This window comes from Rhinopithecus bieti, unplaced genomic scaffold, assembly GCF_001698545.2.
Source record: "Rhinopithecus bieti isolate Rb0 unplaced genomic scaffold, ASM169854v2 scaffold_32081, whole genome shotgun sequence".
Taxonomy (NCBI): Eukaryota; Metazoa; Chordata; class Mammalia; order Primates; family Cercopithecidae; genus Rhinopithecus; species Rhinopithecus bieti.
Window position 1 is genome coordinate 5,045,724 of NW_016814436.1, and position 18,377 is coordinate 5,064,100.

The 18,377-nt window shown below is 57.0% G+C and overlaps 2 protein-coding genes and 1 long non-coding RNA gene across 7 annotated transcripts in view; 2 read left to right on the plus strand and 1 right to left on the minus strand.

The window, feature by feature from the left end:
- Positions 1 to 2,751, plus strand: part of CELSR1 (cadherin EGF LAG seven-pass G-type receptor 1) — a 197,185-nt gene extending 194,434 nt beyond the window's left edge. The window contains exons 34-38 of the mRNA XM_017850743.1: positions 139 to 267; positions 472 to 621; positions 1,160 to 1,384; positions 1,639 to 1,894; positions 2,624 to 2,751. Of these exons, the coding sequence (XP_017706232.1) occupies positions 139 to 267; positions 472 to 621; positions 1,160 to 1,384; positions 1,639 to 1,894; positions 2,624 to 2,648 (785 nt within the window). The 3' untranslated portion in view covers positions 2,649 to 2,751. The remainder of the gene's footprint in view (positions 1 to 138; positions 268 to 471; positions 622 to 1,159; positions 1,385 to 1,638; positions 1,895 to 2,623) is intronic.
- A 116-nt stretch (positions 2,752 to 2,867) lies between these two features.
- LOC108514525 (uncharacterized) lies at positions 2,868 to 5,496 on the plus strand. Its single transcript, XR_001881233.1, has 2 exons — positions 2,868 to 4,265; positions 5,349 to 5,496. It is a non-coding gene; the product is annotated as an uncharacterized LOC108514525 (long non-coding RNA).
- Positions 5,497 to 8,349: 2,853 nt separating this feature from the next.
- The window catches only part of TRMU (tRNA mitochondrial 2-thiouridylase), a 26,213-nt gene continuing 16,185 nt past the window's right edge, over positions 8,350 to 18,377 (minus strand). The window contains exons 5-11 of one of the 5 annotated variants that reach the window (XM_017850799.1): positions 15,102 to 15,274; positions 13,447 to 13,500; positions 13,291 to 13,357; positions 11,762 to 11,862; positions 10,133 to 10,277; positions 9,690 to 9,772; positions 8,350 to 8,838 (exon numbers count right to left, since the gene is read on the minus strand). In XM_017850799.1, coding sequence (XP_017706288.1) covers positions 8,674 to 8,838; positions 9,690 to 9,772; positions 10,133 to 10,277; positions 11,762 to 11,862; positions 13,291 to 13,357; positions 13,447 to 13,500; positions 15,102 to 15,274 — 788 coding nt within the window. In that variant the 3' untranslated portion in view covers positions 8,350 to 8,673. Of the gene's footprint in view, positions 9,227 to 9,295; positions 9,773 to 10,132; positions 10,278 to 11,761; positions 11,863 to 13,290; positions 13,358 to 13,446; positions 13,501 to 15,101; positions 15,275 to 18,377 lie in introns of all 5 variants that reach the window. The other 4 variants (XM_017850801.1, XR_001881232.1, XM_017850800.1 and 1 more) reach the window with 4 other exon arrangements.

An 18,377-nucleotide genomic window follows, 5' to 3' on the forward strand; every position in this document is an offset into this window, starting at 1 on the left:
CCACCTTCCCCACCACCTTTCCCCACACACTGGGAGGCTCTTTCGTCTGTGCTCTTCATGGTAACACAGAAGGGTGGGGGCAGAGAATCTTCTGGAGAACTTTCCAGCACTTCCTGTCCCCTGAGGGATGATACTGAGCCCCACGTTTCCCCGGCCTCTCTAGGGATGAAGGGGTCCAGAAGCTCAGCGTGTCCTCTGGGCTGGTGCGGGGCAGCCACGGAGAGCCAGACGCATCCTTCGTGCCCAGGAGCTCCAAGGAACTCCCCGGTACGGCCTCTCTGGAGGGGGAGCACCCCGCGGGTTGTTTTTCCCACGTCCCTTCAGTCACTGGAGACTCTGCCCTTGAAGAAGCACTAGCAGCCTCGCCATGCTTAGTGTCAGCATGCCAGGGGCCCAGTGGCTCTGCCTGGCCTTGGTGGGACCCCCGCACCTCCCAGGGCCTGAGCCTCCCTGTTCCCCGCTCATCCACAGGCCATGATTCCGACTCAGATAGCGAGCTGTCCCTGGATGAGCAGAGCAGCTCTTACGCCTCCTCACACTCGTCAGACAGTGAGGACGACAGGGTAGGGGCTGAGGAAAAATGGGACCCGGCCAGGGGCGCCATCCATAGCACCCCCAAAGGTGAGCGTGTGGGGCACATTGGGCCAGGCTGGGCTGTGGACAGCAGGCTCGGGGCAGGTCTTGGCCATGGCTGGGTCCCTTCCTCCTAAGATAACGCCCAGCAGCACTGCAGCCACATGAAAGGACAGCCAGGGGTGGGGGGACTCTGGCTGGGTTCCCCCACAGCCTCTGCTCCTCCATGCCAATCCCTGGAGCAGAGGCAGGAAATCTCGGGGGGTTCTCTGTGGACCGTCACCGCAAGGTCCAGGTGAGGCTGCCGGGGGTGGATAGCCATGTGTGGTCACCGGAGGCTGCTGGGGGTGGGTAGCCATGTGTGGTTACTGGTACAGATGCAGCGGGGGACACCAGCAAGGGCCCTGCTGCCAGGACTGTCCCTCCTGGGCCTCAGTTTCCCCACCTTTAGGGTTCAGCCCTACCAGGCCTACAGGTTGGGGAGAGGTGCGTCAGAGCCACCCGGGACCTGCCAGAGCCATGGCTCTCAGGGGCGCAGCTCGAGCGGCAGTGCCGCTGCCTGCTGAGCACCGCTCTCGTGCCTCAGGGGATGCCGTGGCCAACCACGTTCCGGCCGCCTGGCCTGACCAGAGCCTGGCTGAGAGTGACAGTGAGGACCCAGGCGGCCAGCCCCACCTGAAGGTGGAGACCAAGGTCAGCGTGGAGCTGCACCGCGAGGAGCAGGGCAGTCACCGTGGAGAGAATTCCCCGGACCGGGAGAGCGGGGGCGCGGCCAGGCCTGCTAGCTGCCAGCCCCCAGAGCAGAGGAAAGGTGCCTGGGGAAGCTGGGGCTGCCGTGAAAGGCTGGAGGACCCGGGAGGGCCAGTCTCTGGTCCAGAGGTGGGGGTGGGGCTGGTGGGGCAGGTCAGGGCCTGGGCAGAACAGACGTGGCCTTCCAGCCTAGCCCTGGGACCCGGGGAACCAGAAGGAAGGACAGGGGCTGAGGCTGGCTCTGATGCACGTGGCCCAGCAGCTGCCCCCGGCAGCATCACCCGGATGTGACCTTGTTGTGCCTCCTCCTCCCAGGCATCTTGAAAAATAAAATCACCTACCCGCCGCCGCTGACGCTGACAGAGCAGACGCTGAAGGGCCGGCTCCGGGAGCAGCTGGCTGACTGTGAGCAGAGCCCCACATCCTCGCGCACGTCCTCCCTGGGCTCTGGTGGCCCCGACTGCACCATCACCATCAAGAACCCCGGGAGGGAGCTGGGGCGTGAGCACCTCAACGGGGTGGCCATGAACGTGCGTACTGGGAGCGTCCAGGCCGACGGCTCAGACTCTGAGTGAGTAGCCCGGGCCTCCAGAGCGGGGATCACTCACTTCCCCCTTGTCCTGAGTCAAGAGAGAAAGGGGGCAGTGGTCAGGGACCTGGCGCCCATCTCACCTGGAGCCCTGAGTGCAGAAGCAGCCCAGGCAGGGATGCGAGGTTGTTGGGGGGCGTGCTACAGTTGAGGTCAGGGGGATCGCCTGGAGACGGGCAGATCCCCTATCTTGGGGGCACGTCTCAGGCCTCTGGGACTCTGAAGCCCTGGCCAGCCCCGAAATGCTAGGACCTAAGGTGCTGGGCTCTGCATTTGATCAGCACTGCCTCCGCCTGGGACCACTGCCACCCACCTTGCAGCTGAGGATACTGAGGGTCCCGGAATGCCCAGTGTGAAGGGGGCGGGGTGGAGCTGGATTCCTGGCCCCTCCTCCCTCCCTCCAAACTCACAAGGGAGAAGCCAGGTCTTCAGGATGCCCTCCCAAAAGTCACCGTAGAGATGGCCAGTTTCTAACGTGGATTTCTCGTGCTCTGCTGAGAGACCAGCAGCAGAGAAGCCCACAGGCTAGTCCTGGTCCCCTCTCCTGCCTCCCAAAGGCAGCAACATCCAACATGAGCTTGCCCTCCCTGGAGCCCCCAGACGCCCCCTCTACCCTGATGGGGAGATCCTGCCCCTGTGTGACCTTGGGCCCCACCCAGCCACTACCCTCACTGACCCTTCACCTGCTTGATGGCTTCTTCCCACGCGCAGAGGCAGTAATGAAACTTCAATTTGAACCATCAGGAAACCGTGAGGCAAGCCCATCACCCCCACACAGGCTGCAGCATCACCGAGCCCTCAGACCTTGGAGCCCGAGGGGCCACTGCCCTTGGAGTGGAGTGGGCCCAGAGTGTGGCGGTCCCCACGGTGGCAGCCCCCCGACTGGTCATCCAGACACAAAGGTCTTGGCTCTCCCAGGAGCTCAGGGCCTGTCAGACCTGGTGACGAGTGCCAAAGGCCACAGGCATGAGGGAGGCGCAGCCCACTGGGCCAGCACTGCTGGATCCTAAGACTGCAGCCAGAGCCAGATCTGAGAGGGGACCCCACACAGGGCCCAGAGGCTGCCCAGAGTTCAGGGACGCCAGGCACAGACCAAAGACTGTGGTCCAGCCCCGCCCAGGTGGGCATCTCATGGCAGTGCAGACCCGTGGCTGGAAGCCCGGCAGCCCTTTGCAAAGGCACCCCTTGTCTTAAAATCACTTCACTATGTGGGAAAGCTGTAGATACTTTTATATATTTGTATTGGACTCTGAGGAGGTGAAACCTGTATATATTTTGCATTCGTGCTGACTTTGTCATCCCAGGAGATCCATGCAATGATCCCTTGCTGTCTTCCGTGTAAAGAAGATTGCACAGTTGTACTTGAATCTGGCATGTGTTGACGAAACTGGTACCCCAGCAGATCAAAGGTGGAAAATACGTCAGCAGTGGGGCTGAAACCAAGCAGTTAGAAGCCCTATAGCTGCCTTTGGCCAGGAAGCAAGGATGGCATGGGCCCTCCCCGCCGGCCCCCTGGGTCCCTGGTGTTCGCTGTGCGTGCGTTTGCCCTCTGCCCCGGCTGTGTGAATTTAAGACGGTGCAGTGCAGGACTAGGCAGGTGTGAGGAGCCCTGCTGAGGTCACTGTGGGGCATGGTTGCCACACGGCTGTCATTTTTCACCTGGTCATTCCCTGACCACCACCCCCTCCCAGGTGGCCTGGGAGCTGCAGGTGGGGATGGATTTGTTCTTTCCTCCTGCTCCCTGTGGGACCTGGGACCTTCAAGTCTTGCAGGTTCCTGATTTGGACAGAGGTGTGGGGCCTTCCAGGCCGTTACATCCCTGCTGCCCGTTCTCTAGCTCTTTGAGACTCCGAGGATCTCCAGGGACAGGGGTTCCCACCCCACCCCCGGCCCCAGAGTCTGACCAGTGACTTCCTTTGGCTTCAAATGGCCAATTGTGCAGAGGGACAAAGCCACAGCCTTCAACGGTTACCAAACTGTTTTTGGCAATTCACACCAAGGTCGGGCCCGCTGCAGGCAGGCAGCTGGCACAGTGTGGCCCGAGGGGCTGTGGAACAGGCTGGAACTGTCAGATGTGTTTGATTTTAGCGTTTCCTTTGTTCTTCAAATCAGGCGCCCAAATAAGTGATCAGCACAGCTGCTTCCAAATAGGAGAAATCATAAAATAGGATGAACATCAAGTAAAATGCAAAGATGTCCACACTAAGTTTTAAACTTGACCCTGATGAAAATGTGAGCACTGTTAGCAGATGCCTGTGAGAGGAAAAGCGTATCTGAAAATGGTCCAGACAGGAGGATGAAATGAGATCCCAAAGTCCTCACACCTGAATGAATTATACATGTGCCTTACCAGGTGAGTGGTCTTTGAAGATACAAAACTCGAGTCCCTTTAAACGTTTGTCACTGGTGTTTCCTAAGTACGAAAAGGTCTTTAAGTCCTCGAACAGTCTGCTTTCATGACTTTAACAGGATTCCACCCCCTGAGGTGTAATTTTTTGTTTTGTTCTATTTTATTTTTTTCACATACTCCACAGCCAACATCATGAGGTGTACTTTTTAATTTGGTCAGAACTGTTACCAAAAAACAACTGTCAGTTTTATTAAGACAGGAAAAATGTAAACTTATTTTATTAAGATTTTATGGGAGAGATTAGACACTGGAGGTTTTTAACATGTGTATTTATTAATGTTCAAAACACTGGAATTACAAATGAGAAGAGTCTACAATAAATTAAGGGTTTTGAATTTGTACTTCTGCGGTGCTGGTTTTTCTCCACAAACACCCCTGCCCCTCCCCGCGCCCAAGGTGGCCGTGGAAGGGGTGGTTTACGGATGTGCAGCTGAGCTATCCACGTCCCATGCTCCCTCAGCCAGTGGAATGTTGTGCTGGAACTTTCTGTCCATTCCCTGGTAGGCCTGCCACAGCCTAGATGGGCAGTTTTTGTCTTTCACCAAATTTCAGGCATTTTTTGCTATTTCTTCGATTTTCTTTTCTTGTCCTGATCTTTCTCCTCTCCTTCTGTGACTCCAGTGACTCCGACGTTAGACCGCTTGATGTTTTCCCACTGGTCCCTGAGGCTCTGTTCATCTTTCTTCGTCCTTTTCTATCTGTCCTTCAGATTTGGTTCTTTCTGGTGCTCCATCTTCAAGTTCACTTATTTTTTTTCCTCCGTCAGCTTAATTCTGCTACTGAACTCACCCAGTGAATTTATTTCAAATACTCTTGAGTTTTAAATTTTCCATTAGGTTCCTTTTTATTTCTCTGCCGGGCATTTCGTTTTCCACTCATTCCGAGTGTTCACCTTTACTTCATGAAGCATGGTTGTAACTAGGGCTGCTGTGGATTCTGGGATAATCTGAACATTTGGGCATCTTGGGGCTGAAATCTCTTTTCTGTTTGCATTTTCTTGGTTCTGTGTGTGCTGAGTAACTGCAGGCTGAACCCTCACTCGTCATGTGGAATGCCAGGTTAGACTCTGCGTTGTTCACACCCTTGCTGTAAGTGTCATTTCATGTGTTTCAGCAGCAGGCAACCCGGTTAGGTTCGGACCACTGGTTCTCTCTTTCCACGAGCAGCAGGTCCACCCCCAGGTCAGCCCTTGGCCTTGGCTTTGCTGTTTTGGGTTGTTGCCTGCACTCACAGGTGGGGTGGGGCAGGGGTGTGTTTCAACACATGTGGAGAATTTGGGGGTCCCCCTTCTCCAGCTCTCTCCTTGCTGGAACTTGCCTTGCATTTTCTCACTTACGGGGTCCTTTTCTTGTTTTCTCTGTCCAGAAAGATGGGTTTCTCCCAGCGCTCTAGCCAGCTGCACTGTCTCACGCTTCCACCCAACAGAGCCCACCTTAAGGAAAAGTAGTGACAGCAAAGAGAAAAATGGGAACCCTAACCCTCTCTGGTCCACAGTACCCCCATTTCCCAGGCCCCTCTCGAGTTGTTGCCCTGGTGCTGGCTGCACAGCACCGCAGATTAGGGCCACCCCAGGTCAAATCTGGGACAGAAAAAGCAACCCATGAATGCCCCCACGCCTGAGGTCATTTTTCAAGTTGCTTTCTCCTCAGTTCACCTGCTAATGTTTACATCCCAGAATGCTTGGTGGCTAACGTGATAGAATATTTCTACCTCAGCCCCAAAGCCACGATTAACAGGAAAATACTAGAAGCATCTGAGAGAGAAAGCAGTCCAGGCAGCCCAGAGCAGGCCTGTCAGCCAAGCCAGGATGTCCACGTGAGGACCACGAAGTGCTGCGTAGAGCCTCCGCAGCAGACCGCGATGGACGAGGGCAGAACAAGCCCCTCTGTGATCGTGTCTGAACAGATAACAGCACAAACACCGTTCGAGCCACGGGGACGTCAACTCCCCCAGCCCAGGTAACGGGTGACTACAGCTGCTTCAATCACAGCTTCAGCCTCGCCCTGGGCTCCCCAGCCTGGAGACAAGGCTTGTTAAGATCTCCTAGGCAGTGGTTCATGTCTGTAATCCCAACATTGGCTGGCTGAGGCAGGAGTTCAAGACCAGACTGGGCAACACAGCAGGACCCCATCTCTACAATTTTTAAAAATTAGCTGCTAAAAATTAGCACAGTGGCTCATTCCTGTAGTCCCAGTGCTTTGGGAGGCTGAGGCAAGATCACCTGAGGCCAGGAGTTCAAGACTAGCCTAGACAACATAGCAAGACTGTTTCTAAAACAAAATTAAAATTAGCTGGGTGTGGTGGTGTATGCCTGTTGTCCCAGCTACTTGGGAGGTCAGGGCAGGAGTGCTTGGGCCCAGGCAAGGTTCCGGCACAGGACAACATGGGAGCCAGGGACTAGGGAGAAGGCAGGCTCAAGCTGTTTGAAACCAGCTCAGGGCCTCGGGAAGGAGCCTCCCAGGTGTGAGGTGAAGGGACACTGTCCTAGGACCTGTGTGTCACAGATTATCCTGGAACAACATGGAGAGGAGAGCGAGGGCTTTGCTTTCATTTGTATTACAAGCAGGGAGCAGGTATACAAGCATCCAGCTCTTGGCCCGGAAGATGTTCCCCCACCATCTTCATGGACAGGTGTGGCAAGTGGCTAAGGCCAGGCCACTGGGGGTGCCTGTGCTGGCAGGAGGGGCTACCTGACTGCCTGTGCTCCTGGGGACCCCCAGGTCTTCAAAAGGTCATCTGAGGGGCACAGCCTCTGGAGTGTGCCAGCCTTGGGTGCTGGGGAGGGTAGGAAAGAGGCCAGAAGAGCAGCCTGGAGACTTGGCCCCCTGGCCAACAGTTTCTGCTGAATCTCTGAGGCATTGCACCAAAGCCCTCCAGAGTTGGCCAGTGGCCTTATTGGGGGCGCAGGGCAAGCAACTGTGCATGCTACAGAGAGGGGAGCACTGCCAGTCAGGAAATTGTCGCCATGGAACCTGGGGGCCCAAGGGGCAGAGGCAGGTTTGTGCCCCTGCTTCCTCCACTGGCTGACGCACAGGCCCTGAGGCTGGCAGGACCGCAGAGCCCGCTAGAGACTGGAAAGGGCAGCCTTACCCCTGCTGGCCTGGTGCCCGTACCACCTTCTGCTTGGCTGCCCCTCCTCCCTCCTGCTCATGTTTCTGTGACCTGGGAGGGTTCGCCTAGGGCAGAGCAGTAGGCCCCGCAGGGGCTCTCCCACCCTCAGTTCCCAGGATGGAGGCCCAGCCATAGCCATAAATCAGGGAAACCCTGAGCCCAGGGAGGCTCTGTGCCGGGCTGAGCCAGCAGAACAAAGGCGGCGCTTTAGCTCAGCTCCGTGCCCAGCTGGGCCAAGGATCCCCAGGACCTGTCTGGTCCCACCAGCCAGCGTTCTGCCTGCCTGGCAGAGCTGGGGCCTGCCCCTGGCCAGGGCAGCACTGACCCCGCGCTCCCTGCCTCCCTGCCCCAGCCCAGCAAGGGCCGCCGCTCCACCTCAGGCCCCGTTTCCTCACCTGGCCTGTGGGGTTCTGGCCCACTCCTCACCCTCAGGACACTCCGCTGCGTGGGGGCCTAAGCTAGAAGGAAGGGTGCCCCAGGTCAGGGGACACCCAGTGGGGAGATGGGAGGAGGGGTCAGGATGGACAGTGGGTCCCATGGCAGCCCCCACCCTGACGCACTAGCAAGAACTCTGGGCATCTGGGCAAGGCCCTCAAGACGCTCCACCTGGCTGCCTCTGGAACCTTCCCACCCAGAGAAGGGGAATGCACCTCTGGTCCCCGCAGGGACCCGTCTCGAGGCACCAGCAACACGCGAAGGCTCCAGCCCAGCAAGAGGAAGGGGAGCCGAGGACACTGGTCAGTGTCCAGGACCAGGGACCCCAGCCTTAGATACAGGGGCAGAGGATGGAGCAGCTGGGACCTCAGGGAGAGGAGCGCAGGTTGCCATGGCAGCGTCTGCAGTCCACCTGTCTTTCCACACCAGGAGTCAGTGATGTGGAGCCCCCGGGCCCAGCAGAGGCAGCGCTCAGACTCGGTGTCCTTGAAAGAAGGTTTATTCCACGCTGTCCCTGCAGCTCCCCCTGCAGGTCCCCTCAGTGTGCTCTGAGGTGGGAAACCCTCCCTGGGGGTGGTGAAGGGGAACTCGGGCCACCCCACCAGCCAGCAGATGCTCTGGCAGCCAGAGCCCCAGCCTGGAGGTGAGGCTCTTCTGGGGCTCGCCTAGGCCCCTGCAGGCTTTTCGGACCCTTAACCAGCCCGGCTTCCTCTGCTTTGGGCAGCAGTAAGCTGGGTCAGCTTACTGCTCACCAGCCACCCAGCCCTGGGCCTGCTCTCCAGGTTCCTTCTAGCAGCTCCGTCTGTCAGGGCAAGGGACGCAGGCCTGGGCCATCTTCTGGGCCATCACTGGGGTTCTCGATGGCCACCCCACCTCTGTGCTGGCTCTTCCGGAGTGTGTAGGCGGACGGCCCCAGCCGCACGATCTTCCCGCTGCCCAGGCACTCGTCCCCTTTGTAGAACACAGCAAACTGTAGGGAAGAGAGACCCTGGCATTAGGGGTGCCACAGGGAGCCAGCCCAGGGCAGGCAGGGGCAGAGTGGTCCCCTCTGGGCCTTGGCCCGTGCTCGGAACGCCAGGCGGCTGAGCTGCCAGGAGAGCAGGGTTTTGCTGCTGCTGCTGCTGAACAGGAGAGGAGAGGCCTGGGGCACCCAGCAGCTTCACTAGGGAGGGTCTTCAGGGTCAGGGTACCTCTCCCGAGTGGGACAGTCACAGGGGCCACTCCAGGAACTGGCAGGTCTCTGAAGCCCTTGGGAATGTGGAGCTGTGACAGGAGGGAGCATGGTGGCAGCCAGAGGATGCTTCCGCTCCCTCACCCCAGGTTCTCTCCCGCTACCTGCCCCTGGAGAGCCCTCAGGCCTGCATACGCCAGGCGCCCATCCTCAGAACCCCTACACACTCAGCCCACAGGGGCCCCAACCCTCAGGCCTGCATACGCCAGGCGCCCATCCTCAGAACCCCTACACACTCAGCCCACAGGGGCCCCAACCCGCTGCCTCTTTGAGCGCAGTCCTCATGCCCCTTCCATTTTCTGTCCTTGCTTCTAGGGCCCGGGCAGCAGCCGAGCCTCTCAGGGCCCGAGCAGGAACTGGCTGGTTGGTGACATCAGAGTGGAAATCCTCTCACAGTTGTCACTGCGGGAGGAGCCCCCAGGGCACGTCTGGTCGCACTCTGCCGTCACCAGCTGTGTGACCCGAGCACACCCTACTTCTGGGCCTCAGCCCCCTCCTCTGTAACCCAGGTGCCCTGGTAGGGTGAAGAGCAGTGCAGTCCTCCTGGAGCACAATGAGAGCTGGGCTCACCCCCCCACACCCCCACTCACCTGTCCTGTGGCAAGGGCATGCACAGCCTGCACAGCTGTCACCCACACGGTGCCATCTTGATTGAGGGTCAGCACGCAGGGCACTGGGTAGAAGAGAGGGGCCCTTGGAGGGGGCACAGGCCTTGCCTGGTCGACCTCAGGCCTCGGGGCCCCAGGGAAAAAGGAGCACCAGCCTGGACTCTGGGCGCAGCAGGACACTGCGGGGCAGTGTACACTCTTGCTTCAGCCCCACACACTGGGGCCTGCCTGCATCTGCTCCCAGCACCCCGAGGCCTCGCTCAGGGCAGGCACAGAACATGGGAGTTCTGAATATTTTAGGTAATCTCCAAATAATCTCCACAACGGGACTTTCCTACTCCAGGGTCTCCCATCCCTGGCCCAAATCTGGCCTCAGGAAGCTCAGCTTCAAGGGGCCCATCCTCAGGAGCCCTCCCATCAGTCACCTAGTGCCATCTGGTGGCGGAATCGGAAGTGGCACTCCATCATCTTGTCCCGGACCAGCGCTGCAGGCGGCTCCTCAGTGATCCAGTGCACGCGGCTGGTCCTCAGCAGGTCCCTGTACAGGGCTGGGTGGTCTTTCCGGGGGGCCTGTAGAGTGGGATGCGAAGGTGGGGACGCAGAGGGGCACCTTGCCCCAAGGCCGGCCTCGGTGTGGTCCCTGGGAGGTAACGGTGCCGGCACCACTCGCAGCGCTCCACCCACAGAAACTCATCTCATCACCGGCTGGGCCTTTGAATCCCCATTTCACAGATGAGAGACTAAGAGGCAGGGGTGAGATCCGAGCCCGTGACAGTGAACACTGCAGGTTCAAGTCTGACTCAGGCCCTCCATCTGCAACCACCTGTGGGGCACTACCACGGCCACCCTCGAGGACTGGATTTTCTATTCACAGGGCCACAGGGGCCAGCCACACCATGGGCTTTTCTCTCAAGAAGGCCACCCCAGGAATCCCACCACACCCCAAATGGCTGAGAAAGGAGGGACTGGTAGGTGCGGGCTTCCCGCGGCTGCCCTGGGACTGGCCCTGGTATGGGGGGTCCCAGCCACCCTAGGTTGGCTCTGAGGCCCCTGTTCCCTGTCACCTCCTGGGATTGTACCAAGCCCCGCCCCTGTAGCAGGACAAGGAGCATGAAGTTAAGGGCTTTGGGTTCTAAGCAGGCACTGAGCCCTGTCTAGGAACAGGAAGGCCACTGGTAACCTTTCTGGTCTTCTCATAGCAAACTGAAATCTAGATCATTTAATTCACTCGCAGCCAGGCTTTTCACCCCACAGTCTTCCTAGAAGGAAATGTCTTGGAATCGGCGGGTTGGGCCTACTGGCCCCCGCCTGCATCTAAGAGAAGGTGCCCCAGCATTTGTGTCAGAACATGAGCCAGCAGCCAGGGCGCTGAGAGTGGGCCTTCTCAGCTCTGCACGCCAAGGTGGAGGCTGGGTCATTCAGGGAAGAGGCTGTGCGCAACACGGCCAGCAGCGTCCCTGGCCTAACCCACAGATGCAGCAGCACCCGTGCCCTTGCCTTTCCACCCAAGCTGTGACAACCAAAAATGCCTCCAGACACTGGCAAGGTCCCCTGCAGGTGGGGTGAGCTTGCCCCTGCTGAGCGGCTCTGCTTTGAGGCCAGGGTCACAGTGGTGAGGGCCCCGCCATGGTGGAAGGCTCCATTTGATCCTAGCTTGGCCACCTGCACCTGGCTCACGACAACTCACTGGATCCTACCACGGCGGGCACTGTCCTTGGCACTGAGGCCATGCCCTCTCCACCAGATGAGCCACCCAAGCTCCGGGTCTCGCTGTCCTCTTTTGTAAAATTGGATAAACTTTGTGTACAGGGGTTCAGTGATGATTAAGAGGCCAGCACACAACAGGGCCTAATGAATATCTTAAAACCCTCCTGCCACCATGGCCAGTCCCAGGAGGATGCAGCAGGAAGGCAGGGGACCAAGGACAGGAACAGAGTTAGTCACAGGCTCCATGAAGCCACGGCTGCTGGAGGCCTTCCCAAGCCCTGGTCCGTAAGCACTGCTGGCCCTGCCAGAACCAGCCCCAGTGCTGTCTCAAAGGCTGGCCCACTCACCACAAACACATTGCCCTTGACGCCATCCTTCTCTACCACGTACCAGGGCTCTCTCAGGCCACCGATGTTTGCTCTCTGGCCCAAGGTATAGAGGAACCAACCTACAGAAAGACAGTTTCTCCGTGAGGCTGGGCAACAAGTTCCATCCCACATGTCATGCCTCTCATCATGAAGGCAGATGCTGGGAGGGCAGCCCAGAGCAGGCCCAGCAATGGTGTAGCTCACTGGGAAGCTATGATCCTCCAGCCACCAAGGCCAGCCCTGACCAAGCACCTGGGCACATCTCATCACTGTCCAGGCCTGGGCTGGACACAGGAGCCAGTGGCCATGGAGCAGGTCCTTTGTACCCTAGAAGGTGCAGGTTCCAGCTGTAGGAGCCCCTGACTCTAGGCCCAGGATGTGGCTGGGTGCCCTGTGTGACGCCAGGGGCCCTTCTTGCTGAGCCCATGACACAGCTGCACGTCTAACAGTGTCCATCTCATATTAGCAGTAACTGCATCAGGGCTACCCCCAGCCCCTCTGTGCACCCTCACAATGTCACAGAGCAGATGGCAAACTCACTGCCTCCCTCCCCTGCCGTGGTGCACACAGGCAGAGAGAACCTCATGGGATTTACCACGTGGCCTAGGCCGGCAGCCTTCTTCAGTGAACTGAGCTGCAGGTGGAAACCATGACTCATCCAACTGGCTCCTGCTGGGGCCAGGGCTGGCAGATACATGGGCAGTTCTGCCTGGCAGTCCTGTCCCAAGCAAGGCTGTTACCTCAACCTGTCTCAGGAACGCCTAGCCCCGGCTCAGCTTGCTATCTCCCTTCCACAAGAGGTGGACGATCTCCAGGTGCAACGTGCCGCAAGGCACCACCTATACCCGCTCCCCTGGCCGGTCCCACAGCCCAGGCCTGCGCTGCGTCAAGACTTGCCTGATCATCACGCCGGCTGACACATCCCCGCCACTGTACTAACCCAACAATGGCTGTACTCTGTCCCCACAGCAGGACTGCACACTGGTGACTAACTCAGAGTCTGTCCCAACACCAGGCACAGCATAAGCTCATGCAGGCCTCACCGCAGTAAGGGTCTGCATGTGAGCCAGCAGCACCCCAGCCAGCGCGGGACGCCTGATCCCATCACTGCATGTGGTCCTTAATCATTCAGATCATGCCGTGACGTCCACCTTACTCCCTCACTCAGAGTGGAGTTTTGTGTAGTTTAACATTTTCCTTACACAGTAAGGAAATCATTCTTTTTACAGGGATTTGATACGTAACTCAGAGTACAGTCCTTCCAAGTCAGAGGTGCACTTTTCACGAACTCCAGCATTTCAGCTGAGGCCACATCTTGAAACGCAAGCCCTCATCAAGGCAACTGTTCCACCCTAGGCCATGCCTGCCTACCCCCGGCCCCCCACCGCGCCTTCTACGATTCACCAGCCAAGTGAAAGGGACGACGGGCACCCTGGTCTAGTCTCCCAGAGCTGAAACCCCACAGCTCCAGGCATTTCAGTTGACAAGTGGCAGAGTCTGCACCTCACCTTTATGTGTTCCCAGAACCTTATTGTCTTCTATGGAAATAAAGTGACCAGGTCGAGGCTGCAAATACTGGAAAACAAACATTTCATTATCGACGGAGATCCAGGCCCAGGGCAGACACGCAGCCCCATCGCTTTGTGTCAAAGACCAGCACTGACCTGAAGAAGGAAATGTTCAAAATTCCTCTTCCCGACGAAACACATGCCCATGCTCTGAAATGAGAAGGGGCAGCCGTGCGAGGACCCGGAGGGCGGCCCACACTGCACCCAGACGTCCTGAGCAGGCCCCGGGGCTTCCCGGCCTCACCCCACCCCTTGCTTCCAGGGTAGGGGCCCAGCTGCCCACCAGCACCCTTGGCCGCCAGTCACAGCCGGCGCACACAAGGCCAGGACCTTAGAGGACGCCTCACGGTCTCAGCCTGCAGGGTCTGACCCTGCACGGCAGAACCTCACACCAGCTGCCCCGGGGAAGAAAGAAGGACCTGGGGAGAGACAGGGACCAGAGGAGGGGCAGGAAGCAGAAAAGCCAGGCCTGAAGCTAAGGCCTCGGGGTAGGGCTCCAGGGGAGTCAGAGAGGTGCCTTCCTCAAGTACATCTACCCCAGCTGGGGAGCCTGGGCGGCGTGCACTCGCCACCGTGGCCCCAGCAGGGGCTGCACCGTTTACTCTCGGTTTGTGTCTCTCAAGACTGCCCCTCCATCCCTGTAGCTCCCACCACAGAGCAACGCTGGAAACAGAAGACTAGAGAGGAGGACGGGGGTGGGCGTGCTCTTCAGGGAAGACGGCTCTGATGAAAGGTATGGCCGTTCCATTACCAGGAAAAGATAAGAAGGAGCGACAGCTCCCACCGCACCAGCCCCTGAAGAGGGGAGGCTCATCCCACAGCGCCCTCGCCCTCCATCTCCAAGTTTCTCCCACGGACTTCATCCTAGTTCCGCCAACGCTCTCTTTTTGAGACAAGTTTCGCTATGTTGCCCAGGCTGTCCTCACGCTCCTGGGTGCACTCGATCCTACCGAGGAGCTGGGGCCACACGCAGGCACCCCCATGCCATCTTCCTGGCTTCTCCTCGCCTCAAGGCCTTTGTACTGCCATTCTCTCATCTGGAATTTCCCAGCCCTCTCTGGGACACCGGATCCTCTCATCCTTCAGGTCTCAGGTTCCATGTAACTTCTTTTGAGGCCGTTTTTGGCATCTCCATTCCCTACTCTCAGACCCCACTGGTGCTTCCCGCCCAGGGTCCTACACCTCCCTCCGTAGACATTTTCTAGGTTTACACTGATTGGCCTCCTGTCTGTGTCCCCCCACTCGCAGGTGAGCTCCATGGAGGCAAAGATGGAACTCTGTGCACGTCACCATATCCTCGAGGCCCAGCAGCACAGCGCCTGGAACAGATGGCACCGAACGAGTCTGTGCCGGACGAGTGGATGACAGGGCACATCAGCGTGCAGACAGTGGCAAAGCACCTGCCCCTCCAGGGGTCTCGGTGCTGCGTCACACTGCCTGGCACTCACCTGGCAGGCAGGCCATCCCAAGAGCACCCCACCAGCTGCGAAGGCTGCAGGGAAAGCTGCCTATCACAAGGGTCAGAGAAGAGGAAAAAAGCAAGGAGTCTCCTGTAGGCTGCTCCTGGATGTCAGCAGAGCCCTGTACCGTGCGCCTGAGCAAACTCCTCCATCTATTGCTCCAAGGTCGGCCTTTGATGTTAGGTCCTGGAGAAGGGGAAGTGGTGCTGGACCCACAGGCCCAGCTGCTCCGCGGCCGTGCAGTCGGGAAAGGGAAACAGGCACTAATCAAAGGAAACTGCTCACTCGTACCTCTTTCTTCTGAAGCACATGATGAAGTCTGTTCTCAGCAGCGATTTTCTTTACAAACTGTTTTGTTAATCCCCCCAGAGGGAAGATGGTTCTCCTCAGGGCATCCTGGGAAACCTGGCTGAGAAAGAAGGTCTGGTCTTTAAAGCTGTCAGCTGCCTGGAGGAGTTTTACCGCTGCCAAGAATAAAGAACAAAAGACGTTGCAGCAATAAAAATAATGATACTTCACTTTCAACAATGTCCTTCTGTTCCCTTAGACAGACTATCCCTAGCCTGTCAGAAGCAGACAACAACATTCAATAGCAACTACTGGGGAAAAGACTGCCACTGGGGTTAATGTAAGAAAAATTTGTACCTCCAAAAAAAACAAGGATTTTATATGACAAAGAAATTATTCCAGCTCATACTTCAGATTATAATATTTCACATGAAAAAATGTTCTGAAGTGATAAAAAAAAAAACACCTAAAATAAATTCAGCCACATCTTGGAAAATGGAGTAAGCTAGCCGCTTGCACAAAATTCCACCGACAGTGTCAGCTGTGGTTTCTTCCAACAACCACAGGATGTGTTCGTGCCACGGTGGTTTCAAGAACTCTCCACTTTCCAGGTTCACTGCTGGGCGGCCAGCACCAGCAGCGTTCTACCTGTGAACGCATTAGCTTTCCTGGTAAAAACATTTTTTGCTTAGAGTCTCAGCTGACATCTGTTAGGTGCCCCTGCAGTTCCTCCGACATTCCCTATGTGATTGTAAAGAACCATTTCTGGCTTTAAGGCAAAGGAGCAGAGGTGTGAGTAAACCTGGCTTAGAACTGTCCAGTTCTCCACTTTCAAGTTCAATGATCAATGGCAAAAAACTAAGACGAATGTCAGTTTTCTGGCTTCTTTCAATCTTTCTCATAAACTTCTCCTTTCGAGTTCCACTCAGAGCACGCCACATGCCATAACGGTCAGACAGCACACGTACCCTTCCTGGCTTGGCAGAGCCACGCGTACAGCACACACACTGTGTAGCTAGGGTTTTCCATCTGCTGATTCCCACGTTAGCCATGAGAGGGAGAATTCTCCTCACGTTACAGAGGGGAAACTGGAACCGGCCCAGTTCATTATACATGACTCGCCCAAAGTGATGCAGGTGGAGGCGGCGGGAATGGAGGCTACCCAGCCTCCCAAGCCCCACTCCCTTACTTGGCAGGTACAAACAGCAGAACTGAGCGACAAGTGAGACTAAGTTCAGCCAACCAGTCGCCACGGAAGCAGGGCACTTTCCAGAGTCCACTTTTTCTTTTCTTTCTTGAGATGGAGTCTCACTCTGTCGCCCAGGCTGGCGTGCAGTGGTGCATCTTGCTCACCACAATCTCCGCCTCCCGGGTTCAAGTGATTCTCCTGTCTCAGCCTCCAGAGTAGCTGGGACTACAGGCACGTGCCACCACACCCGGCTCATTATTTTTTGGTATTTGTAGTAGAGACGCGGTTTCACCATGTTGGCCAGGCTGGTCGAACTCCTGACCTCGTGATCTGCGCCTGCCTTGGCTTCCCAAAGTGCTGGGATTACACGCATGAGCCACCGCAACTGGCCTCAGAGTCCACTTTCAATCCCAAACTAACTGCAGTCAAACACTGCATGTGTGTAAAAGCCTCAGAAAACTAGGAGCCATTTGCATTTTCTTCTAGTTCTGAGTCATTTTAAAACAAACTAAAAATCTATGATTTTCAAAAAAGCAAGCTGGTGACCCTAACTGAACTACTGTAGGGGAAAAGCACAAAAAGGAATGAACAACATTTGGAGGAGGCTGCCTGTGCTCGAGCCTCACTGACAAGCAGGCTCCCGTGCTGGCTCTGCCAGGCCGGTGGTAGCATGCTGTGCGGGGGAAAATCGGTCTAGTCACAGGCCGGGCCTAGAAGCGCCAGTCTCAGGTGCTGACCAACCCTGAGCTCAAGCCCTCCACTGCCCCTGCAGGTGCCCTCCCCAGAGACCCAGGCCAAGCCAGGGCAACTGAAGAAGAATGAAACAGAAACCTGGAGTGTGCCTACCAAACCAAGTGAAGGCCAAGACATCGTGGCATCATCAGATCTCCCACACGCCAGACGCACTCAACAAAATGCACCCATCAGTACTATCAGACATTTCCTAGGGCACGTGGTCTATAATCAAGGTCGAAGGCTCTGCAAGGCACACAGCTGTGTGTTCTAGGAGGTAAGCAGGCACATCTATTCAACATGGAAATTCACCCTCCATCTCCTCAGGTCCCATAAATGCACAATTACTTGGTGAATTCCACCCTGGAGTTCCCAAGTGGCAGGACTCTGCATTCAACCCCATGTCTTCCTGAAATGGGGGGCTGTCTTAGGGGAGTGGGCTGCTGTTCTCTGGGCTCAAGTTAGTACAGTTACCTGATCACCCTCTGGCAAGAGGAAGGAAGGAGAGGAGGGAACAGAGGGTGGCAGACGACTGTTGGCACACTCAGGGCTCCCTTGACCAAGCACAGCCCTGCCCCATCGCTGCAGCCTTCAGGATAGGCTCAGCAACGCTGAGGAAAGAACTCAGCTGGGGCCGGACCCAGCAGAAACAGCAGGGGCTGGGGAGTGAGCAGAAGTGCACTGCAATCCAGCTCTGCCGCCTGAGGTACCTAGGTCAGGTGGCTTCATCCAGGCCTTGGTTTCCTCATCTGTGAAACAGGACGAGAGCACACACCTCATGGACTGCTAAGAGGGGCGATGTGAAATGTGTGAGGCCAGGCTTGGTGGCTCACACCTATAATCCCAACACTGTGAGAGGCCAACGTGGGAGGATCGCTTAAGCCCAGGAGTTCAAGACCAGCATGGACAACATAGCGAGACCTCATCTCTACAAAAAAATGAAAAAGTTAGCCAAGCGTGGTGGGGTACACCTCTGGTCCCCGGTACTTGGTGGGACTGAGGTGGGAGGATCACTTGAGCCCAGGAGGTGGAGGCTGCAGTGAGCCAAGATTGGGCCACTGTCCTCCAGCCTTGTTGACAGAGACCTTATCTCAAAAAAAATAAAAATTTAAAAAAGAAATGTGTGCACGTAAAGCCCTGCCCCAGCCCCAGATACCCCTGTTCCCCAGATGGCAGGACAAGGCTCCCTCCAACATCTGAATTTCTGGACAGAGGAATTTCTGGACAGAGCAATGCTGCCCTACAGGGGCCCTACCCTGATGGACGCTCCCTGCAGAAACACAGCTCTGAGCTCCACTTGGCTTTTCACTCCACAATGCAGGGAATTCCTCTTTTTTTTTTTTTTTTTTTTTTTTTTT